Raw genomic sequence first — 25714 nt, 5'->3', positions numbered from 1 at the left:
TCAGTACATTTAGGTGCAAGGATTGAAGGTTTCATATTTGACATTGCTTTGCAGGACAGCTTGGCAGAGCCATGTGTCAGACTTTCCAGGATATTTCAGGAGCAATGCAAGAAGTGAGATCCAAGGACCTCTTGCTGCACAGCTTCAGAAAAAATACTCATTTTGGAGCCTGCACATATGTTCTTTCTTTCATATTCTTCCTTCTTGCCCAATAAAAGAAATAATCTATTACTCCTTGTACACAGAGCTCTGTTTTGGGAAGAACCGCAAAACACACCTTTGCCCTTATGAATTAAACCACCTTTTGCAGCTAAATTTGTTTAAAGCAGAAGTATCCCAATAGCTGACCTGTTCAGACAGAGCAAAAGTGAGCAACATGGATGATAATATTTCTATTACATTTTTTTGAAGTTTTATCTCTAGTTGTTTTCACTGATTGAATTATTATTTTTTTAAGATATTCTATACATTTCTTTCTTGATTTATAGTATAAATATGTGCAAAAGGGTATCAGTTGCTACAAATATCAATACAAATTGTATTCTTTGGAATTTATTTCCTTGGATCTAAAGACACAACTACTTAAAATTTTCAGAACCAATTCCTATTGAAATCCATAGAAATTAGGCACTTCATACCACTGAAAATTTGACCCACTACTTACTGTACTGCAGTTATCATAGTGAAAGCCAGAGTATAAAAGAAGAGTCATTCACTTCAATCAGATACGCTTAGAAGAATACTTAGTAGTTATTCTCAACAGTAGAGAGGTATTGGGAAGGAATAACGCATGTAACTCACTTCATTTTACTTTATTTCACTTACTTTCCAATTTCAGAAATACCAGTTAAAACATTTCACTAAAATGCTAAACATAAGAAGCAACTGTCAATTATGCTTAGAAGCAGATAGAAAAATAGGATCTGTCACAAAAATAGGGTCTGTCTCTCTTGTTACAGATGTAAAAGATCTATTTGCTACTGTTCTACCTGGATTATCTTGTCTGCATTAAGCACAGCAGCATTTAGGCTGCCAGTTCCTGGAGCAGAGACTCACATGGTCTGCTAGAAGGGGCTGACAAATAGAGGAACTCTGCAGAAGAACCTAAGGGTCTGGTGGGGAACAAACTGTGCCTGATAGTCAAAGCAGAGTACTCACAGTTTGCTCTCACGCTTCCTATTCCCAGAAATCTGCCCTGCAGAGGACAAACAGCAGCAGGTGGGAATGACTGACCAAGCACAGGGAGAACTCAGTAAGAAGAGTGGGGAACAATGTACAAATGGACTGTTACAATACCTTTAGTTGGTAAAAATGGTGACAATCCTTTGTTTCCTAAGAGTTCATCTACTGATGTTTCCAGAATATACTTCCTTACCTTGTTAAAAGAATTTAGGTAAATTTTCCCTTTTATATTCCCAAAACTCAACAGATGCCATGTTCAGGTTTGACTCAAAGCAGAAATGGTTTTAAAATAATATAGTTGACAAGTGTAGCAAATGGAAAGGGCAAACAACTTGAGCTGTGGAGCAATTGTAGCCTGCAAAAAGAGATGTCTGATATGGAAAGGGCTGTGGCAATAAGCAGGACATAGGGGATGTGGCACTTGGGATGCCTCCTAGTTTTGAAAGAGAAGAAAGCATCAGGACACACTGGTTCTGTTTGCAGAGATGGTGTGAAAAGGAGGCAAGGGAACATTAGGGTGAATAGGCATGAGGTCGGATGGCTAAATGCAGAACTAATCCCATTAAAAATTTGCTTTATAAATACCAAGCTCAATTCTCAGCCAGATAATAAAAACTGACCAAGAAATTACTAAAGTAAGTGCAAAGAAAGCCAAACCTTGGCAAGAGCTGGAAGATGTGGAGAAGAGCTCTCTATAAGCACAGTTGCTTCACTGGACTGTATGTAATCAAAGACATTAAATCATCCAAAAATGCCAATTCTTTCCTAACAAAAGGCTTTTTTAAAGTAGTACTTGCAGAGAATGGGGAGCAATAACATGGAAAATGTTTCTGCCTAACTGCTACCTTAAGTCAGTATTGCACATACTCGTGCCTTTTCAAAATCCAAATGCCGGTTTCAAAGCCAGCTGTTGGAGAGAACTCCCTGCACTCCCACATCACTGTCTTTTACTATCATCCAGCTGACTGGTACAACCTACTCAAACCTTACCTTCAGTGACTAAACTGTTTAACTAGCCTGTTGTTTACTTTCTTGCAGACTACCTAATTTTGCATTGTCATAAGGACTGGAAAGGGGAAGTGTCTGTAATAACAGTGGGTGGCTCCTTCTGTGCTTGTTTTCACAAGGCAGCTTGCAGGCAGAACTCTGCTGGTAAACCTCTGTATCTGGTATATCTACTGATGCTGCCTGTCAAACTGGCCCAGATCTGCTCAAACACTCCACTGAACACTGGGATGTCTAAATATTTACATTAAACCCCATGCCAATGAGCCACAATCTCACCCCATCTATTTATGAATTTTTTGGTGCAAGTGAAGGTAGAATTCAGTCTTAATGCCTAACCAAAGCTAGCCTGGAGCAGACAGTAGTTAGCTTTTTTCCCCAAAGATACAATCCTAGTGCTGTAACTTTTGCTTGAATCCAAATTTAAATCAGTGCTTTAAAGGAAAATTGTAGGAAATGTTAATTTGGGGGTGTTGGTGGGAAATATGCTTCTTGATTCGACTGGATTCAACTTCACGTTTTAAGTCGTACTGACTTCCTCTCAGCTTCTCAATGAATTCTCTGCAGAAGTTGTGTCCTCTTTCAGTTGATGCAAATCTTCCAGTCAGCAGCAACACTCAGGGCTAAATTTTTCAGTGTCAGCGCAGAGGTCTTCGTATCATATGTGAAAACCACTTCTTTTTGTTTCCCATCTGAACAGGACAACAGAATTTACTACATGATTTAAGACGAACCCTTCTGAAACACAGTTAGGCATGACCCCCTCCAGTTTTTAATTCAGCCTGTCCCTGTCACTGGTGAACTCCCTGCCACTGGTGAAAAGGATTGAGTAAAAAAGAAATAGTATCTGCCCAGTATTCACATAAGAATGCAACAGACCTAGGAAAAACGACTTTTTTTCTCACTGTTCAAACTACGGCACTATTAAGGATTTTTCTGGAAAAAAATATAGCCCTTGTTTCAGCATAGATTTTCCTCCAAGTATCCTAAAAGTCCTCTCGAGATTGGCAACTGGGGGAATAAAGTCCACGTCCACATAATTCCTAAAGTGAAGGCACATGCTCGGAATGCATCCAGAAATGATAAGCCGTTTCTGTAGATGCATGCCTACAGACAGGGGATCCCTCACACCTTCTAGAGATTCCCACATAGTCACGAACTCCAGGCACTTTTGAATGAGCAAGAGAACAGAAAAGTAATTCTGGTTTTGTCTACAGTTTCCTTTTCTAGACTAGGCAGGCTTACACATCAGAGCATCCTTCATTTGAAATGCTATCTCTGCTCATATTCTGTGCAGGATAAATTTATCTGAACTTGTGAATTCTGAACCACTTTTACTGATGTATCTATTGCCTTACAAAGCAACTGTTCTTCAGTTCTGCATGTGTTATTAGTGGTGTGTAGCTGATGGCTCCTGTTACTAAATTCTGTCCTTGATATCAAAAAGGTAGCAATCAGAACTAACCAAAAATGCTCCCCATGCTGTAACACATCAGTTTTGCCACCTCTAGTAAATGGCAGCAGAGCAACAGTATTTGAAAATATTGTAGTAAAATAGAAGTCAGGTCATTACCTTTGGAACAGGCTGTCACAAAAGTGGGTTGCTGTCCAAATCCCAGAACTATGACCCGCTCAACCACACACGTAGTTTGGTATTGTCCACATTCATCTCTGCAACTGGAAAATTATTTCATACATTATTTCAAACATTAGTTACCATCCATCAATAGAAGTTCAACATCATATAATCAAAGTACTACTTCAGTCTCACCCTGAAAGTTCCCTTACTGGTTTCCTTTCCTCTATTTACTTTTCTCCTGAAACAAGTTAAACCTGTTTGGCATCTCTTTCCTTACAAGCAGATATGATATTTTTGGCTTTTAGGTTGTTTCACTCAACCTTTGTAGGTTATGTCCTCCTGTGCTGCTTTTCAAGTACTTTTCTTGCATATTTTACCATGCTAACACATATGGTGCATTTGTTGGTGACTTTTGGAGACTACGTGTAATGATGTCTGTGGTTCCCAGACAGAGTATCTCACAGCTTCATGTGTTGCTGCCCTTAGACTTACGCAGAGCATGGTTTACCTCTGCAGTTTTATGACAGATTCTGCATGCGCTGGGACTTTACTAAGCAATTTATGAGACCGGTATATTTGTAAGAAGGTCTCATAGACTTGAAGAGGCATTTCCAATGACAGTGTGTTGGTGGCTTTTGTCCATAATTGCTGTTACCTGGAAGAAAGAATGTTCTTGTGGAAAGTGAATTTTCGATACAGGAACTGCTTCTTGTGGAGATACTGAAATGAATGCCCGTCATCTATGTAGAGCTCACCTATTGCACAAGCCTGTGAAACACACCAGATGGATTACAAATCAACAGCAGCTTCTACTGCTGGGCAACAAGACTAAAACTGTTTCAGTATGTTATGCTTCATATTGAAGCATGTGTGTTTATTTTTCTTTAGCTACTTGTATCCCCATAAGGCTCAGGGAGTCCAGCTCTGAGAGTGCTTGAAGACTTGGACATCCTGGTTTTGTAAATTGAGGTGGGTGCCAGGTGTCACCTCATTTATTAGAAGAGACAGTTGTGGGAAGTTCTGTCTGTGTCCGAGGGGAAGTCTGTGGCCTGCTCCTTCTCTGCTCCTTCCTCCAAGGGACTAGAGGAGGGCTGAGAAAGGTCAGAAATATGCCCTGCTTCTGCTATACTCAGATAGTCTCACTTTGAGGGAATGGTGGTGGGGAGGTGGGACACCTCCAAGCAGAAGTGGAGGAGAACCATTTGGCATACAGAGGTATATATCACTGTGCTGATGAAACAGGCAGCAAGGACCTAAAAAAGTCACATGGAGTAAAAGAGAACTTTGTAAAAGGAACATCATCTCCAAGTACCTCTGTGTCCAGAGCCACGTGGAGTTCGTAAGAAGTATCTATCATCCATTCAGTAGATTTTCCAGCTGTGGTCTTCAGAGGTATCACAGTACCCCCCCGCTGGAATACAGGAATCTGCAAGAAACAAAGCCAGGGTAGAATGGTTCTTATTCTCTGATCATAAAATTCTAACTTGGAACAAGGATAACTGAAGCTGGCTCTTATCAAGGCTCAGAAATGAACTTTTACCACAAGTACATAAAGAAAACTATTCAACTAACAATGGGAATAGTAGTAATCTTCCTGTATGTGTACAAGTGAAATATCTTTGCTTGGAGAAGTCAACCTTGTATCATCTCAATTTTCTATACCACCAGGACACATAAGTGTTCCATCTAAGAAGAAAGGAGATGGGACTTTTCTTCTCAACAAAAGCTATTTTAGATTACATTCCTACAAGGAAACTGAAAAGGCTTTTCTGATTTTGAATGTTGACAAAACAAAAGCCTATATGTTTGTTTTGGGTGTTTTTCTGCTCAGTGAAAGTAGTATTTTAAAAATACAAACATACATTCTCCAGTGTTACTGGGATCTTCAGAGTGCCTGGATCTTCCATTCGTTTAAATTTCCTGAAATCATACCAAATCTAGGAAAAATGAAAAAAGAATGAGCATGACATACATGGCAAGATCTGTTCCCTCTACAGATGCAGTTACTCATCTGCTTAACCTTACTGTCACTATTCCTAACAACTAGAATAAGCGTATGTATATTGAAGAGAAAATTAATAATAAAGTTGCTGATAACAGGTCACAAAAAAGAGCTACATCTGATATTTCCTATGCACCACATCTGCTAGCGTGTTAACTGCTTCAAGTGTGCCAGGCAGTCAATTCCAACAGAGATCTTGATAAAAATACTTGTCTTGGTTTAGAGGGCCTAGGCTGTTCTTCTTATACTGAGAAGAATTCTAAGCACAAGGCTCTGCACTGCTACCATCTTTCCTCTCATTCCTCCCTAGTGTCAGGCTTTCTCTTAGGAACTATTTTCCCAAATTCTTTCCCTTCCACCTCTCAGCTGCTGCAGCCAAACTGCTCTTTGTAGCAGTGGATCACAGTGCCATCCTGTGGATGATATCTCTATGTGTCAAAGTCTTTGCTGTGCATGTCCCAGGATACTGCGGTTTGTATTTCCTTGTTATAGTTTTCCTCGGTACACCTTTCCTCTGATTTCCTTATGACCTTTCTCCAAAGACCCCTTTTCTTGCACATAAAAGAGAAGTTTAACCCAAGGAAAAACATGTGAAAAAAGGGGAATTGACAGTTTATTGAAGCTGTTTTTTTGATGTTCCATGAGAAGTGGCAAGCCTTGAGGGGAGATTTAAATTATAGGAGACATAAGATTTGTGCACCAGCTCTTAGAAAAGCAAGAAAGTAAATTCACTATGAGCCAAGCATGCAAGGTATTGAGATGGAAGGTACTGAGATAGAAAGTACTGAGATGTAAATTGCATTGAGATGCAAGGTATTGAGGTGCAAGGAAGGTGCAGAGTGATAAAGAATGGCTGTCTGGCACTTGGCACAGCAGCAGTGCTCAGGAGTTATCTGATGGGGAGCTGGAAGGTTACTATACCCGTATTCATCCTCACCTCCTGTGATCCTGGAAGCAGAACACTCACTGCTTTGGCCTCTTTCTCTGTGACTGGATGCACCAACAAAGCATTTCCTGGAGCAAAACATAAACATGCTGTGATTCTCAAGGCTGCATCTCATCAGAGCAGAAGCTGGGGGCCCTGTGGTTGTCAGCCTCCCATAGCCATTTTAGGATCTTACTTGGGCACACCATATGCTTAGGTTCCCTTTCTACTGGAAAAAAAAGTCCTGTAGTGAGCTGATGGCTGCTTGGGTCTTGCTCTGTCATGGCACTACGATGGAGCTGCACTGTATGCCTCCAGTTTGGGGCACTTCTGAGTCCCTCATAGTCTGAGAGATGGCTGCCTGTTTGCTCTTTGGTTGAACAAAAAAAATACACATTTTTAACCAAAAGAGCGGAACACAGGAATGCCTTTGTAAAAAGCCAAAAATAATTCTGTCTAAGCTTACAGAGCTGGGGATGGTGGCTCTCTACTCCTTAACAAAATACATTAATAGACTGTACAGTTTGATGAACTTCTTCCCTCCTTGCCCACTGGCAATGCAAGTTGAACTCCCAGAGTCCTCTGAAATGCTCTGCTTCACCACACTTAGCTTTGCTGCCTACCTTGGTCAGACTTTTGCTTAAGAAGTGAATGTCCCTTATTTGAAAGCCATTAGAAGGCACTCTTTAGCCCAGAGGTAACAAAAGAAATTGAAATGCACCATTTTCCGAGAGAAAACTGACTTCAGCAGCCAGCCATATCAGAGTAAAAACCAACCAGCTCTGGGTGGTAGTTGTTTACTACTACTGTCATTTCTGAAGCAGACTGTGGTTTAGCTGCTAAAGGGGACTTCCATGTTTTAGGTCAAAAACGACCATGTTTTTTCAAAGTCACTAGTGACACTGAACTCAGGTTTTGGATCTCATATGACCCCTATTTTCAAAGTGCTGTTAAAACTGGGTCCCTTAAAGAGGTCTCAACTTCTATATTCAGTTACAATATAAAAGCATTGGGTGAAGTTTTCAAGTCTTCTTTTCATCCTGCCACACTCACTCAGCTCAAAATTTAATTCAGATGCCAGAGAATGAGAAGACACCTGCTTACCCAGCACGTACTCATTTTCCACACCAAAAGTTTCTGTGTTCCCTGGAAACTCTACCCAAAGGGGCCTGTAGAAAGAAAGATAGTGGGATTCAGTTAGTTTCTTCTCTCCTGCCAGACTGTTCAAGGCCTTCTGGCATTTTCAGGCTCCATTTTCTCCCTCTCTTTACAAAGTGCAACTATCAAGAACTGAAGATAGGGCAAGATCCTCTTTGGTGCCTTAAAGTATCCCTTTTGGGTCCCTAATGAGAGTTCCCAGTACAACATGGGTTAAGACACTCCAATGTACCTATGGTTTAGTTTCCTGTAGCCTCACTTCCTTCCTTCCTACCTTCTTCCTTCCAAACTTGCACTGCACATACCTTCCTTCTAGCAAAGGAGAGACTAATGAGCCTTTCTGTCAGTGTATCAGCAATGCTGACACCTGATGAGCTAGTCTCCGCAGCCCTTCCTCTTCTCAGCAACTCACTGCTGCTTTGATAGCATGTTTCCTCTTGGTCACAGCTGAACAACCTGCACCAGAAGTTTGTTTTCAGTCTTTCTCAATAAAAGGTAGCGTAATAACCATCTGCTTACAGAACAGGAGTTGTATATTTAAAGTCTGAGAGATTTAACAATAACAGCTCATTCAGAGACAGGGTCTGGGTTTCCTTACACAAAAAGCCTGGCTTACTTGCTCAGTCATAAGCATCCACATGTTCACTGCAGCTCTGCTGTTCATGTGCTTGCTAATGTGACACGTTTTCCATTCTGCTTGTCTCAGTGCTTCCTCTCTAATTCTGTACCTACTGCAGCAAATCTAACATAATTGAAGCTTTATTTAACTTTGTGGGCAGTGCAGATATCATCATATGCTTAATTTCAAGACAGAAACCCACTGTCTTATGTCAGTACATACAGCAGGGGCATCTATGCCTATATAATATGCAGACAGATGCTCACATTATGCCTGTAATGCAAATCATCTTCAAAACTCCAAACACTCAATCCTTATTAAAAGACCTTTATGATTTTAAAAATTAGGAGATGTATTGTATTTGCATAACGATACATAAAGGTAAACGAGTGCAAAAAGACAGTTCTAGGGCAACCTCAAAGACACAGTGATACAAAAGAGATAACTGAAGTTCATTTCTTGCTGAAAAGATTGTTGCATTCAGTTCCACTGAGGCACTACTTTCTTAGAGGTTAGAGAGCAGCAGAACAAAAACTTACTTTCTGATTTAATTTCTGTTCTAAATTATTAGATTCTCTACTAAAAGAAAAATTCTAAAAAATACTGCAAAGATAAACAATCAAATTATCAACATGAAATAAGCTTATGTAACAGCTGTAACAAATATTTTCCTAAGGTGCAAAATGGTCTTTATGTTTTTAGGTCAGGAAGTTCTGACTCCATTAAACACTTTTTAAAGTGGGGGTTGTAATACTGTATAATGTTCTGTATCATGTCAAGATGTTTGGAGTCCACAGTACTTTAAAATATGTTTAAAGACTGTACAGTGTTTACTGAAGTAATGTATTCCAAGCATCATTTGGAAAAAAACCCAAACCACAACATTTCCCGAGAACCTACCAGAGCTTGCAGAATGCATAAAAATAGAATTTAGTAATTTTTATGTGTTTCTTCAGTAGTTAATTAAGTAAATACACAAGTAAGAGACAGTCATTTAACTTCCCTCCTCCAAGCAACTTCTCGAAGATAATCACTAAACCTCCTGACTTATGTTCTTACCTCATAACTGGTTCAGCCGCTGTGTGTGCCCGATAGAACAGTGTGTATAAGTATGGCAGAAGGACGTAGCGCTCTCTAATGGCTTCCCTGATGATCTGGGTGTTCTTCTCCCCAAAGAGCCACGGTTCTCGCCGTTTGCTCTCCATGTTAGAATGACCTCTGAAGAAGGGCTGGTAGGCTCCAGCCTGATACCAGCGAACAAGTAATTCTGGTTCTGGATCTCCAATAAACCCTCCCACATCAGCTAGATATTGCGCAGACAAATAAAAATACACAGTTTGGGAAATGATTCTATTAAATTTGAAGTTCTCCTCTAACAAACATTCCAAGTGTATAAATCCATGCATTTCACAGGCTGCTTTGCAGTTCTGCTGTTGGGCAGCTGCTTGTCCAAATAGAAGTGAAAAATTGGCATAAGAAGTTATCCTTTAATGAAAATATCAAGAGAGCTTTTGGAGGCTGAGTGCCTTCCCCAGTGACAGAGGACTGTCACAGTGATGCTATGGAACACCACCTGAAGAACGCTGCTCCAGATGGAATGCAAACACTACATAAAAGGTAGTGGAGAAATGCTGGTGAGTGCCAGGTTATTGGCTTCCAAAACCAGACTGATCTGTAAAACTGCTTGAAAATGCACTGGCTTGTTGAACTTTCCACCATCCGTGTTGAAGTCTGTCTTGGGATACAAGCTGGGTGGCACCAGTGATTTATGCATAGTGAGCAGCTCCAGCTAAATGCCTTACCTCCACAGAATGAAATCCCTGCCATGCTGATGGTGAGAAGCATTGGAATGGATATTTTTAAGTAACTCCAATCTGCTGTGTTGTCTCCAGTCCAAACTGCCCCTGGAAATATCCAATTTCAGGAAAGTTTGGTGTATGCAGTTAAGGAAAGAAGACAGGAATGGTCACGAACTGCTGGTTAACTGCTGCTGATTGCAACTTTTTTTTCTTTATACGTGCATGCTCCTGGAATATGCACTAAAAGCAGGTAGTGGTTTGTCACAGGACACAGGTTGTTATTCTGCCTTTAACTTGTACATAATTTGAGAGCCTGTCCCGATTTTTTTGATTGCTTAAACTTTCATGAGCTCACCATGTCAGTATCTCTTAGACATTTTTTGTCCTCTCTAGACTTAACTACTACACACCAAAATTCATAGAACAAAGCAGCATGGAAGGGGTCCAACTAATTCTTACTTACCATACTTCTGTGATCCAGCAAAGAAAGATCGTGTGAGGACAAATGGTCTCTCTTTCCCTGAAGACCGTTTGATGAGTCCTTCTGCAGTTGCCATTTGCTGAAAATTATGAATATAAAAGTCAGGAAGACAAAGTCTACAATTAGCATATTTGTTACCCTGCCTTGTTAGCCTTTCCAAGGTGGGAAAATTAAGAAGTCTGTACCCAGAAATTATATCTATTATTAAAGCAACACTTTCATATTAGAATGTACTTGAAAAAGAATAAATCTTGGGCAGTCACAGCCAGTGTAATTTACATTTTTATGGCAGAAAGGCACAGATGTTGTCACATTTTCCTGTGACCAATCACAGAGTTTACTTTAAATATAGCAGTATCCAATATGACTGAGTTTCAGTCCTTTGTGGAGGTTACAGAACACCTACCACTGTGTAAATTACCACATTAGACATACTCCATGAAAATAACTGCTGTTTTTTGTTTCCAGATACTCTACCTGGTAGAATCCATAGAGGTTGTGTACTTCGCGATGCTCCCAGTTGTTATAGTGCACAGCATCTTTCTGCATGGTTAGTTCTGCCCCTTTGAAGACTGAAGGCTCATTCATGTCATTCCATACAAAGAGAATATTAGTGGATCCCTATGACACAGGGTTACAATTAGTTCATAAAAGAGTCATTGCTGTAACGTAGTATGTTTGTCTTTAGGGGATGTCAGACCAGTCTGGGTTATGAGTAGAAACAGCAGCAGCATAGCAAGACATGGCATTTATATTCCTGTGGTCACATGAAAGCTGCCAGTCATTCATCTCATCTCTCTTGGTGGCCCTTCTGGTCAGGGTGGCAGCCTATAAGCCCGCTTGATTTCTGCAATTCTGAGAAAACTCAGTAGATGCTTGCTATTCCTGCCTTCTGGCGAGGGAAAAGAGGCAGCAAAAAGAGAAGTATTAAATAGCCATGAGGAAAAAATCAAAAGCCTGAAAGGAAAAACTGAAGAGGAAAAGTAGCAAGGGAAATGTCTACTGCACATGTCCACTAAGGGAATAGTTTCAACAACCCTACTGCAAAGCAGAACTTCAGGGCAGGACAGGTAGAACTGGAGGTGTTCAGCAGTGTTCACCCAGACACTTTCAGCACTAGGCAGGAGTGCTGGAAGGAAGGTCAGGGTGAAGTGACCATGAGCTATGAAAGAGCACTCCCACATCACTCCTCCTGTGCAATCATGATAGTAAAAGCTGGAAATGCAGCACCTGTATTAAATTGTGAGTTGCTAAAATGCCTGCAGTTTGTCCATCCTGCTGCTGCAACTAAGCTAGCGGGTTCACTGGAGGCATATGGGTTCCAACTTTCTTAGGGTAGGCAAGTCCATGGAGAAAATCCTTCTATGGTACTTCAGTGTATCAAGACATTTATATGATATATAGCTATATGGCAATAGAGCTACAAAAGCCATCAACTTGTTTAGCCAGCAGTTTATCTTCTCTCTTTCCCCCATTTTCAGGCGTCTTAGGATATGTAGATCATAGCAAATAAATACAAACCTTGTATGTTTTGAAGGCAAATTGATCTGCGTACCATTTTCGCACTTCAGGATTGGTGAAATCCAGGTAACAAGAGGAACCTGTGGACGTGGGAGATCCCAATTATTTACTTGACTTTCAGAGCAAGCATGAATTGTCTTTGCACCTAAATACAGCAGCCCAAGGCTAGTATGCTTTCAGTAGGCAGCGATAATGTTGCTATTGTTTCTGAGACAAAAGCTCAAGAGCAAATTCCAGGCTGATTTGGAACTCAGTACAGCCCTTGCCATGTTCTGCAGACCAACACACAAATTCTGGAGGTCTGAAGCTCAGCACCATGTAAGGGTGACTGACAGCAGTTTGAAATATGTTCAGATATGAACAAGACAGCATCCCTGGTATTTTAACCTCAAACAGGAAAGTGTTGCTGAGAAGCTGAATAACTACATCCTCCCATGCTGCTAGAAGTTGTAATATGTCCTTGATTTTTCCCATATTCATTCCTTTGCCAGGACTTTGTGGTGTTTCTGACTGTAAAGAAGGACAACCTCCTTTGCCTCCCCACAATGAGATCTCCTCATGAAAATAACACCTCAAATCACTGTATTATGATTGAATCAAAATCTTCAGTATCAGGGTTCACTTAATTTCATCCAGACTGCTTGAGCTGTGCTCACTACAGCAGGCTGTGACTTAATTTCTGTTACCCAAAACAAGTAGGGAAGATAGATGGCTCCTCTGATTGACAAATGCAACTGTTTTAGTGCTAGGCACTGGGACTATCTGCAGATCCAACAGATATAATGAAGTTGTACAGCTGAGGCAATCAAAACACATGACTGTACCAAAGAAACCACAAAGTACATGAAATTATGAACATTTATAAAAAATGAATGGAATGTATGAATTTAATTCCACTTCCATGGGTTCCAATTACGTTACTCCTCAGTATTTTTCAGATAAACAGCTTGAAATGTTGAGACAGAGTGTTTTTTTACCTGGCCAACAGATGCCCTCAAAATCTTTCCCATTTCTGTCTTTCACAAAATATCCCTTGTCTTTCGCCTGTGAATACAGGGTATACATGGGATCAACTTTAATGTGGGGATCTACAATGACGACAAGCTGCCAGAATAAGAAAATAAAATGCATGATTAGCATCAACTGTACTGAACAAACCAGCAAGAGCTCACTTTTGATAAAAGGCAGATACTGATTTCATTTCAGATAAAGAAGGTAGCTGTATCACTAATTTTAGAAAGCATTTACCAGTTCTTGTATATTCTGTGCTAGACTTATGTACAATAGCTGAATTTACAATGAGGGCATGAACTCCTCTTGCCCTTCTGAAATAAGATCCCAAAATAAAATAGTTTGTATAGCATACAGCAGCATGATTTAAACATCAATGCATTGTATTTTGCAGTTACTTTCTGCTGCCATTAACTGCCTTGCTGTAAAGCTGGGACAGTACTCTAGCTCCAACTGAGGGACTATGAAGCTTGAATGCTATTTCAACAGTACCCTGTTCATTGATTTTGGGCAATCAATTCTACAGTTTTTAGATATTAGATGTCTACATTTTAATACCTCTATAATTCCAAGGAAAATATAATTCCAAGGAATAAACTTAAGCTGTAAAAGCAGAAATAAAGACTAACTAAGCTATCAGACTGCACATCAGGACTACACGAGAAGGAAAAATATTTAGTTTATGGTATCAACATAAAGGCCAAATCCCAGTTACTATAAGCAGAAAGTAAAAGTATTATCAATACAAAGAAAAGCTGAAGCAAGGGTAGCAGCTACCAATGGTGAAAGCTCACATTAAGTGGAAAAAATTTCTGCTGTGCCCATTAAGAACAGCAGTAGGCTGCTTCTGTAGATGGAGCTTCATTTAGGTCAGGACTTAGCCTGATGGTCAGGGTAGAGATAAACTATGAAATAATAAAACAGCATGAGAAGCTGACTTAAACAAGACAAAAGAACTATTTTCTTTCTTCCTACTATATTATTTACCTTGCGTTTTTTCTTCCTGAGATGTTCCTGCATCTTTCTGGGGTTCTGAAATTTCTTTTTGTCCCAAGTAAAATACCTCTTGCCATCTGTGTGCTCTATGTCCAGCCATATCACATCATAAGGAATGTCATGTTCATCAAAGCCAGCATCTACTGCCTTGACATCCTGCTCATCCTCATAATTCCACCGGCACTGATGGTAGCCCAGAGAAAAAAGAGGGGGCAGGGCTTGAGTGCCTAGGAGAGTATGTGAATGAAGATAACACTGTTAACACCCTTCACGATTTTAACTAGAGACTCTGAAAAAAGTTAACATGATTAAAATGTATCTGTCTGGAGTTACAGGACACTGGCCTAACTGAGTCTAGAGCACGTTCTCCATACCAAAGTGACCGAACCTGTGAAATAACAAACATGATGAGCTCAAAAGCCAGAAAGAGCAGAGGGCTGTAATGATAATACAAGAGTGAGACAGAACTTGCTGTTCTAGGACACTGAAGTGTTACCCAACATAGTTCTATTCTTTTTTTTTCATGCAAAAATGTTCCAGATTAGATTAACTGCCATTAATGCAAATAATTAAATAGATTTTAATCAGTAAGAATGCAACTCCTGTGACTACTTGGACTTGAGTAGTGTAAACAGGCCTGCAGGTGCTCCAGTACAAGGAGAACCATGGGACTGTAATTGTTGGGATTTTTTTAAATTAGGAAACACGTAGGTATGTACACATACAGCAAAAGGGAGTTGGGAAACTCCCCCGAGCATGTGGAAACTCCCACATCTGCTTAGCTAGATCTTCTTGCCATCTGGCTCCCTTCCTACTTCTGTGCAGCTGAACCACGTTCCATAACATCTGCGCAGCAGACAATCATTGCTAATAGACTACGGAACTACCAGGGATGTTTCTGTGCTTTTAAATCTCTTTAGTTTGTAAAGAATTCTGCTTTCATAAAATGTTAGTCCTCTTGCCTCCATTGTTTAGTCTATTACTGTGCCTTTTAGTTCTTTCCTAGACCTGCATGCCATCTCTGCTCCCCTCCCTAATGGACACACTGGACAGTTACCTGTCTTCTTTGCTCTCCAGGATACACTACTTTTTAACTTCTGCCTTTCCTCATTATAAGGTGGCCTGTCTTGATAGTGACTGGCAGTTCTAGCCCCCTGTGTTTCCTCTCTTCATCTAAAGGAGCAGTTTCTGATAGCAGTGATTATGCTGACTTCTCCCTTAGGGCCAAGTTTGACCAGCTGCAAATGCTACGGAAAACAAGGATGAAAGTCTGTCTTCACAAAGCACCAGCCTTTGCTCTACCAACCACAATTTGGGAACAATTTGCCTCCTGCACACAATGGGCTAGGTGAATATTAACCCACTCTTGGGTACAGCATGTTCCTCAGAGAATCTCCCAGGTAAGCATGCCTTACAGACTCCAATTATGTGAGTACCTGTCAGTTGTGCAAACTGCTTGAAGATATCAAATGCAGTGGGTCCCATCAGAAGGAAAACATCAATGATCCCGCTTTCTGACATCCAGCGCACATCAGTTAGAGGCACTGCTCTCTGCTTAGCTGTCTCTGCAGCAGATCCAGACAGCCCATGCTTTGAAGGAAACCAAGGTAAAAAGTGAGTATCTCTGTATCAAAATTTTGTACAATGAAGGAGTGAAGATGGAAACCCACAAAGTTCATTAACATATCCTTGGCAGGTATTAGGAATACACACAGAATGTTTTTTACATATCCTTCACAAATTCTTTACCTTGCATACTGCTTATACAAAATAAAGTAATAGTTAGCCATAGGAGGATATGAGGAAGATACTGACAATTATTCATAAGGGAGCAGAAGATAAATCTCCAATAACAGTGTTACGTTCCTGTTGGCCCTGCCCTGGAGTGCCTTCTTTCATTATTAAATCCTGAGGAAAGTGAGCAACTCTCACCTCAGCTACTGCCTTTGTACTAATATCCACCAGCGTTTCTGAAGAGTTCAGCCAGAAGATCCCTGTAGTTCTGTTAGGCTTGTGTGCTAAGAGAAGTGGCACAGAACCATAAATGCCTATTTTGTCATGTATCTTGTGGCCGAAGATATCCAAATTATAAAGCCGGTAGGCATCACCATCACTAGGACAAACAAAGATGTGTTTGTTATATGTAAGCATCCTGCACCAGGCCAATTTTAGCTCTATTGCTGTTCCACTAAACTGAGTGAACACACTGTACTAAGGTCCTTAGTTTAGCACACAGAGCTGAAATGCGGACAGCCTAGATTACTGCTTTTTGCTTTAGCTATCTGAATCAAACATTTTTGCTGCCAGTGAGACTACTGTTCGTTTGCTCCAAGTCCTAAAATATGAATTCTGAACTCTTCTGTAGAGCTTCTAAGTTATGCTTAAACATGACCAATCCTGCAATTCAGAAAAAAAGAAAAAAAGCATGAAAGATGGAGAGAGAACAGAAAGGGTCATTCATGAAATTGCAGAGTGGGAAGGGAAAGCAGAACAACTTACTTCACATGGACAGGGGCTATGATTTAGTTTGCTGTATCATTAAACTAAAATATACACTATATACTATACATATCTCAAGCTGTTGCCTGCATTAAATTTTTAAGACAATGTTACAGCTCTCCTCTATGAAAATAATACCGCTTTCAGTAGCAATCCACTACCTTTACCTGGTGTTTTTGAGAAGGAGTCCTTCTGTGCGTTGTGGTATTCCATAGATGTGGTCATATGCATGTAAAGAGAAGTCCATCCCTACAGAACTAGGACCTGTGGGAATAACATTAAAAGAGAAGACCACAGAGTTCCATTCTCAGGAAGCAACAGAGCAGAACAACCTATCTAAAAAAAAAAAAAAAACATCAAAAAGCAAGTTTTAATAATTAGCTCTTTCATACTTGCTTTCAACTTCACCTTCATTATTACTTCTGTAGTATAGAGGTAAAGTTTTGAACAGATTTTATTGTATTTATTCTGATTTTGATCTGCTTAAGAAGGTAAAATGGATCACTTTAACAGGAAAAAAAAACAACTTGTAATAGGGGGTCACATCTTTATTCTGTAGTGAAACTGCTTGAAATTATCTCCTGTTTCTATCCCAGTATCTACAAGCCAAAATTTGCAGCATGATGGTACAGCAGATTGGGCTTTAGACTCAGAGTTGCCTGTTTTCTACTGCTCTTCTCTTCAGCCTCAGCCAGGGGAGAAGCATGCACAAGAGCCTCTGCCAGTGATAACATCTTGTCACATTAGTGAATCCAGATCAACTTTTGGCAGGTGACCAGAGATCCTGTAGACTGACAAGCAGTGGCTTCAGGATCCAAACTTGACCATGTGGACTTTATTCCTCCAACACAGAAAAACATGATGCTGGCCTAATACATCAGATACAGTATGAACAATAAGGGCATCAACTTCCTGCCCCTCTGTGTCTTGACTGTCAACTGAAGAAGCTCTTGTCACCAGAAGGAAGCTCTTTCAGACTTCCCTCTCACTACCGCAGCTGCTGGGTAGTGCTGGTTACTATAAAATTCTGCATAATAGTGGTAATGGACAAAGCTAATGAACTTGATTAATGTAGAATACAACTGGACAGACAGCAGATCATCATAAATTTTGGTAATTAATAATTTACATTGTATTTGAGCTACTGACCTACACGTTTCTACAACCTTCTTATTCCTTAAGACTGTTCAGTGTTTTCGGTTTTGTAGTCACCACTTACAAAAGATTTTCTCTGTGACAATTACTAATGCTTAGATATCATGATTTCTGATATGTCATGAGAATAAACTACAAGAAAAACCTGATATCACGCATTATATACCAGTCAGCCAATGCAGATAGGGTTATCCTGTGTCAAAAATGGTGCACAGTGAGCTGACTAAATGGGTCACATTTAATGTGTTCTTTCCTAAACAAATATCTAATGAATATTTCCAGTATTTTTGTCAGATTTGTTACCCATCACTGATATCTGAGAGGCAAAGCAAAAGGAGTGAGCAAGATGTTTATAAACATTAAGCTGCTAAACAGAAAGCAGACATAAATACAAATGAACACAGGTATATACAAAGTTGTAAAGCAGTTTTCAGAACTAGACTGATTCTTACCGTGAGCTTTGATATCTAAGAAACTGCCAAATTTCTCTTGCCAGAGACCCAGATCCTCTTGTTTCTCCTGCATAAACAGAAATAGCGAAGCTTTGCAAATGCAAATGCTCACACCATGTACTTCTAAGAAGAATATTTACTCACATGAGATTTGTACACTGTTAACTCTTTTATTTGCCAAACATGTTTAATATAAAGAAATCCAAAACGCAATTCAGATCCTGCTGCAGGAATTTACACTGAAGAACTGATATGCTAGTGGAGCACAAATGCACTCTCCTAGAGTATAGGAGTAACACCTGAGGTCTTGGATAGAACCATAGAACAATAGAATAGCCCAAGTTGGAAGGGACCCCAAAAGATCACCTGGTCCAACCTTTCATGGGAAAGGGAGCCCAGATGAGATTGTTTAGCACCCTGTCCAATTGCATCTTGAAAACTGCGAGTTTTCTCTACCACGTCCCTGGGGAGATTGTTCCAGTGAATGATTGTTCTCACTATAAAAAATTTCTTTCTTCTGGATGCTGAACATGATTGTGAAATGCAAAGATTGCATGGATGGAACCAAACAGGAAAACCTATACAAACAGAAACCAACCCAATCCCTAAACAGTAAGGGTCAGATAACAAAAAAAACCTCTCCAGACTCTCCAGAGTCCTGTATGTGTAACCAATACTTCCAATCTCCTTCAAATTTTCAGCTTTTTGCCCTGCCATTCATTGTCCTAGAATTTCCACATTTTGCAGTGTCTTTCCTGGTTTTCTTTTCTACATTCATGCCAGAATAAGCAGACTTGGCCTCTTGCAGCTGTGTGACTTCCCTAGAGCACGCACGCTCCCTGTCAGAACTCAGAGTTCAGACACAAGTATGCTGAAGGCAGCATAGCCCCTGCCATTTATAACAGGATAGTGGAGTAAGCAGCCATCTGTTCTACAGGAGGCTAAAATTATATCATGGACATAACTCAGCCTCCTGAGAATACTCATATGTGCCCATATGTACTGCCAGGACCTGGTCTTTTTTTCAGACAGAATATTACTTCTGTATTAAGCATGAATGTATGTGAAGGCATGTCTTTTGGACTGTTGAAAGGACAAAAGAGAAAGACATTCTAAATAAGAAGGCCAGGGAAAAAAACATTTTTGGGCTAGATCTACTTGACTGATGCCTTCTATAGCCCTGGTAAAACACATAAATCTTTATTCAACTGTGAATTTGCAAAATATTTCTATATGAAATACCAGATCTTTTTTTAATTTCACTGGAAAGTGGTTAGACTATATCTGTAAACACAGCAGCAGAAGAAATGAACATATGATCCTCCTTTCTACAAAATGTTCATGCTGGAATTGAAATAAGCATGAGTTACCTTAGAGGAATCACTTGCTGCCTCCTCATTTTCTGCTGTAGGTTTTCTAGTGAAAACAATTATAAACAATCAGGTCATTGTTAATGTAAGTAAGGATTTCAATCAGAAAATTCATTTATCATTATGCATTGCCTTAAACATTATATTAGAGTTTTGGTGCTATTCTGAATATTGATGTCATAGTTGAGAGCTCTAACCCTCAAATCATTTTAATATGCAATGTCTTAAAATAACCTTTACTCCATATTTGAGTTAGATTGACTTCTTAGCCTTTCACATTTATTTCTATCTGCATCAGCATTTCATCCACACAGATCTCCACTTCTTTGTCATTCTCTGTTATGGGTTCTCTGTTAATTACAATTTTTGAAATAATGCTCTCTAGGAGAGATGCTTGCTATGCTCTTTTTCTAGTCACGACATGTCCTGCACTGTGTTTTCTCACCTTTCTAGTGCTTTGCAGTGAGACTGACCTGTAAAATCTTCCCGCTTGTATGGCACATTATAAGTTGAACAAAACTTACTTTAAGAGCTTATATGGTGAATAAAACTTACCTGAGGAGTACGTTTAGTCATAAAAGGAGATGAAACTAATAACTCATCATGTTACCATCACTTATTCCCAAGAAAGACAATGGGTACCAGGATACTTTAGCATTTTACAGAATTGGCCATTAAATTAGGTTAACATTTTGCACATGGCTGCTGCAAGGGATTAGAACAGTCTGGAGTGAATTGATCTGAAGTGAGGAAGTTAAAACTTCACCATATTACTTAGTGGTATGAAGTAGAAGGAAAGACAGACTTCAGTGCATAAGAGCTTCTATCACAGAAATTGCAGTTCCATAAAATTGTCTTAGCTACAGCACAATCAGTATATATTACAATGTGACAGACAGATACTATACCTGTCACTGGGAGGTGGTTGTAGATGCTCAAAGTATAACAACCCATTGGAATTCATGCTCAGTACAGCCTCACCCTTGGACTGTAGCTCAATCTGGAAGGGGTTTGCTGTGACTTGAAGTTTGCAGTCCTCATTAACACTTGACAGCACCAAAATACCTGCCTCATTCTGGGATATGAAGAGTCTGGCAAATAAAAAGCAATGTCAGTTTTATAAGAATTATCAGCATTTGAAATCCACTGTAACTAATAATTACTTGAAACAAAATATGGGCTGAGAATATCTACATACATTAGAAAAAAAACAAAGCTAATTTTGAGGCAAAGAACTCCACAAATACATGCTGTGTTCAGGGTTCACTGCACAGTGCAACAGGTGGCTAGAGAAGTGCAGTGAAAACTATCCAGTTTGAGTTCCCTTCATAACAGGTAATGTTTTAGGTAAAAATGATGCATCATAACAAGTAGGCTATTTTCAAGTAGTTTTGTCACATATGTAAGAACCTTGAGGCTTTCTCCTGTGTATTTAACATGAATTTTTGAAAATTTAACTACATACATTTTTATTTTCTCTTCCCATAATAACTTTGTATTATATAGAGACAACTGTAGTGTAGCACAGATGAAGGAGAAGCAAAACAGTCTTGCAAATGAAGCTGTGTAAGTTACTTAGGTGCTAAATCATCTTCCCATCACTTACCTTTGGGTGGTAGGTTCCTTTATAAGAACATCACGAACTTTGTATCTTGCTCTGAGAGGAGATGCCTCATCAATTTTAAGCCTGAAAATATTGCCTTCTATTTCACAAATTTCTACTTGTAGAAGAACCTGGAAGCAAACAAACAGATAAACTGGCAGGGATAAAAATTACTGACTTGCTTTTCAACTCAACATCACCAAACGTTTACTGTCTGGGGAAAAAAAAAACATGCCAGCTTTCTGATTTAGTGTTCTTTAGCACTACTGAGCAACAATCATCATCCATATGAATTTACACCAGCTAACTCTATTTCTCCCCGTTGAAGAAACAATTATTTTTCAACAGACTCTTTATCTTCAGGTCTCTCTTGTCTAGCATTTTGCAGGTCTCTCCACAAGCAGCACGGAAATCAGGGGTAGTATACATGAATCTTGAAGTCCAGACAATTTCACTACTGTGCAGCCAATGTAAGAGTGGGATACTACAGAGACGTGGGCTTTTTGCAAAATGTCAGTGCTGTGTGTTCTCTAGTAATTCACTTCCCCTGTTTAAGTTTTAACCTGTTACCCCTTGTTCTATCACTACAGTCCCGAATGAAGAGTCCCTCCCCAGCATCCCTATAGTCCCCCTTCAAATACTGGAAGGCTGCTATGAGGTCTCCACGCAGCCTTCTCTTCTCCAGGCTGAACAGCCCCAACTTCCTCCGCCTATCTTCATACGGGAGGTGCTCCAGTCCCCTGATCATCCTCGTGGCCTCCTCTGGACTTGTTCCAACAGTTCCATGTCCTTTTTATGTTGAGGACACCAGAACTGCACACAATACTCCAGGTGAGGTCTACCTGAAGTACACCTAAAGAAAATGCATTATACTGCCCTACCCACTGTAATTTGCTATTTAGAGTGGGAAGTCATTCTGTTCTAGCTCATACAAAATGACTCATTTTTCTTCCATGGAAGATCCCTACACCACAAGTCTATTTTTTTCCCCTGTTTTTTCCCTTTCTTAATCTCTCCTTCTGTGATACACAAATGTCCCTGAGGAATTCTGGCATACGTTTTCCCCACAGAGGCTTCAGCCTTTCATCTACCCTAAAATCTAGAAAAAAAAAAATAGACTCCTTTTTCTGTGCTGATTGCAGAGAAGGTCAGGATTAACAAGAGAGGCAGAAAATATATTTATGCAGTGTCTATATAGTATAGTGCTTCAAGCATGGAAGAGAGCTGTAGTTCCAAACTCCTGCAGTCTGAGCACAGGTTAGGTTGCCTGTTCTCTGAGTGAATGTGCTAGCTGCTACCCTGTTCAATTAGAAAAACAGGAGACATCCCTCTTCCTGGCTGTCTTCTTAAATGCAAAGACTTCTTTTTCCCCAAAAACTGCCTTTGTGCAAACACAAGAATACAAAGGCATGGTTAGGAGGTGCTGGTCTTCTTATTCCTTTACAGAAAAAGAATTAATTATTATGGAATAGTGGAGAAAACACTGAATTAAAGACATTTATTTTTGTTTTTCAGATAGAGTTCTATTCAGATTTTTCATTAAGTTGTTAATGATTCCTTAAAATACCTGTTCTCCCTGACCAGTCCCAAGCTGTCAAATAAATACTGACCAGTAAGGTCATCTTTAGACTGATATTTTGCCTCATATCTTAAATATCTATCACTGCAGAACCTCAAAACCCGCAAATATTACCAGAATTGTTGATAATATTCACTGCTCTTTCTGTAAGCACCTTCTTATGCTGGGTGGGATCTCACCTTATTCTCCTCATGAATAATTTGGAATTTGACATTCTCATCACTCAATGTGACTGAATCCAACAACGCTCGATAAGAGGATTTTCCAGGGTGCAGAAGTTTCTGACGCCTGTCAAGACAGAAAATTATTCTGGGTCACCCTGATTGTTGTAGCTTATATAACACAGTGGGACACAATATTTTTCAAAATGTTTACATAATAATTTTATCTTGAAATTTTTCAAATGCAATTATTATCAGGGCTTCAAGTCAATGGAAAATAGAAGTAACATAGTTCTGAGCACACATACATGTTTATGAATGAGATGTTAGAGGGGTTTGCTCACTCATCACTGCTTTATATGGGTTTGTTTTAAACAGTAGTAGTCTTAATTCAAGTGTCCAACAAGATTCTCAACTGTCCAGCTACATTCTTCTTCTTCTCATTACCCCAGAACTTTCAGCTGAATAACTTGCTCTTCATTTTCTGTCATAAAACCCTGCTTCACCTGCAACCCCCTGGTGAACAGCTTCTACATTCTGTGGTGATGAAGCAGTTTATGTTTGTAATTTGTAACCTCCTGAATACACCTTGAGGAAACTTTTTCAATAAGCTTGCCGATTACTGACCACAGCTTTTGGCCCTCATGATGTTTTTAGGACAGAGATCCTAAACAGAGGTTCTTTTAACCATTTGTAAAATGCTCCTTGCTAAGCCCAGGTCTTAGGAACTATTTGAAGAAAAGTATCTTGGAGGCTACCTTGAAGGGAGCCTTTTTCATTAGTAAACTGACTTTGTTTCCTTGCAAACATGTTGCACAAATGCAAGCAATTAGACAAAGGATTTCTTTCAAAAGCAGAGCAAAGATCAGACCTGATGCTTGTCAATTCGGAGCAACCTCCTGCTGAGAAATTAGATGTGTTAAGTTAAAATGGTGACAGGCTAGAAAGGGCTGGTATGAAAAGAGGAAGGAGTCCTGCTCCCTATGGCAAAATGTTATTGGGTTTCTGAACCTAATTTCCTGCAGAACAGAAATTAGTATCTGAAACTGTAACCAATTATGTCATGACTAATTAGCAATCATTCCTTTCACTTACATAGCAATAGTTAAAATATTGCTGGGGCTTTGTCAGATGAGAGGACTGACCTTTGAATTTTAACAGAACATGTCTTATATGTAAGCTTCCACCTTTTAAAATATGCTGATTATTACACGCTGAGAGGTGAGCGGAACACTCACTTTGAAAGATAAATCCTGAAAAGTAGCAGACTTATGTGCAACTACTTCCTGCATCTTTTAATACTACTGGTTTAAAAACCAAAACCAAAACCAAACGAAACCTACACTACAATTCTTCTCCTTACCTGTAAAAAGCAATCTGGTTGCATTTCTTAAAGGTGCTTTTGTCCACAGCCTCATCTTGGACACTGGAAAGAACAGATAAAGAAAATGTTTAAACCTGTTCACTAGATACCTGCTGAATAATCAGATGATGTGGGTCCTCCTCAAGTGGAGTAAGGATTCAAGAGGGTGCAGACAACTCTGGTGACATAAAATGTCTTGGACTTTGAAGTACTGTGTGTAGATACAGGAAGAATGTCTTACACATTTAGTTCTATGTTAAAACATTTCCTTTTAAACTGATAATTTTGGCAAACAATTTTATTTGTTTGCTTGAACTGACTTTCAGCACTAGTGAATTCTTGGGGCTTTGCATTTTCAGGCCAGATCTCACTCTGCAGTCCTTACAGTTAAATATTACATTGCAGTAATGGGAATGGAGAAAGAGGCAGGATTGATAAAACAGGAGAAACCCTGCACCCTTCTCTTCTACCTGCGGTGGTACTTCTACTGTCCCTGCCGACAGCTCTATGTTATTGCTAGGCTTGAAGTAGCTTTTAGATCCATCAGGTAACTGTTTTGGCTTGCCTGAAAAAATGTACTGCCAGTCATGTCTACCATGAGAATACTGCCCAGAACGTGCTGAGTTCAGACACGCATTGAAGAGAGTAAGTTGTTAGCACTGGCAAAGAGATGATACTTATTAATTATGTACATTCAACATATAAAATGCAGGTGGCAGCCATGAAGACATAGTCTCATGAATTAAATATTAACAGACCTGGATTATTATTAGAAACCCCGTAGTAACCATACATTTAGGCAATTAACACTTCCTATTTTTGCCTGAAGATACACATGCACTTTGGGGTTTCAGCACCAGGTCTGTGGGACTCTGTTGCCGTATTTGACACCCTGGAACCTGACCACCCTTCAGCGGTGCAGCCTGTGCCCCAACTATCCTGCGCATTATGAAACCTGCTCCCTGCTCCCACTCCGCGGCACCAGCACGCCGGCCCCGCACTCCCCCGACTCTGGGACCTTGCGGGGCCCGGGCCCGCCACCCCGGCAACACCGGGAGCGAGGAGAGGGCCGGCCACCAGACAGCGGTACCTGACTTCCAGCGGCGGGACCACCTCCATGGCGTAACTGCCCTGGCGGGGAGAAGGGGTGACCGCCCGCAGGGGATGGCGGCAGGGCCCAGGAGGTCCCAGAGGAAGGGACGGCCGCCGGGGCAGCGGCGGCGCTCCTCCTGAGGCAGCCTCCCCTCTCAGGCA

At 40.1% G+C, this 25714-nt stretch overlaps 1 protein-coding gene across 3 annotated transcripts; it reads right to left on the bottom strand.

Annotated features, from left to right (window-relative positions):
• Positions 1-800: 800 nt before the first annotated feature.
• Positions 801-25680, bottom strand: GANC (glucosidase alpha, neutral C). 3 transcript variants are annotated; one of them, XM_061462373.1, is made up of 24 exons: positions 25551-25680; positions 24461-24523; positions 23116-23224; positions 21361-21488; positions 20663-20845; positions 19755-19800; positions 18385-18451; positions 16945-17041; positions 16211-16391; positions 15715-15868; positions 14270-14505; positions 13249-13375; positions 12272-12351; positions 11228-11371; positions 10733-10829; positions 10273-10374; positions 9530-9773; positions 7798-7862; positions 6706-6782; positions 5629-5703; positions 5079-5192; positions 4422-4534; positions 3761-3864; positions 801-2879 (listed from the first exon to the last, which is right to left on the bottom strand). In XM_061462373.1, the coding sequence occupies exons 1-24, from the start codon at positions 25577-25579 to the stop codon at positions 2770-2772; spliced, it is 2745 nt and encodes a 914-aa protein (XP_061318357.1). In that variant the 5' UTR covers positions 25580-25680; the 3' UTR covers positions 801-2769. The 3 variants fall into 3 exon arrangements, 2 of the variants coding, with proteins under 2 accessions (XP_061318357.1, XP_061318358.1); XM_061462374.1 differs by having other exon boundaries at positions 13249-13315; XR_009744938.1 differs by lacking the exon at positions 4422-4534 and having other exon boundaries at positions 2836-2879.
• Between the last annotated feature and the right edge of the window lie 34 nt (positions 25681-25714).

This window comes from Pezoporus flaviventris, unplaced genomic scaffold (assembly GCF_033815535.1).
Source record: "Pezoporus flaviventris isolate CSIRO_AGI_PZ_B2104156 unplaced genomic scaffold, CSIRO_AGI_Pfla_v1 ptg000035l, whole genome shotgun sequence".
In the NCBI taxonomy this organism is placed as follows: domain Eukaryota; kingdom Metazoa; phylum Chordata; class Aves; order Psittaciformes; family Psittacidae; genus Pezoporus; species Pezoporus flaviventris.
This window is presented reverse-complemented; position numbering and strand designations above follow the sequence as displayed.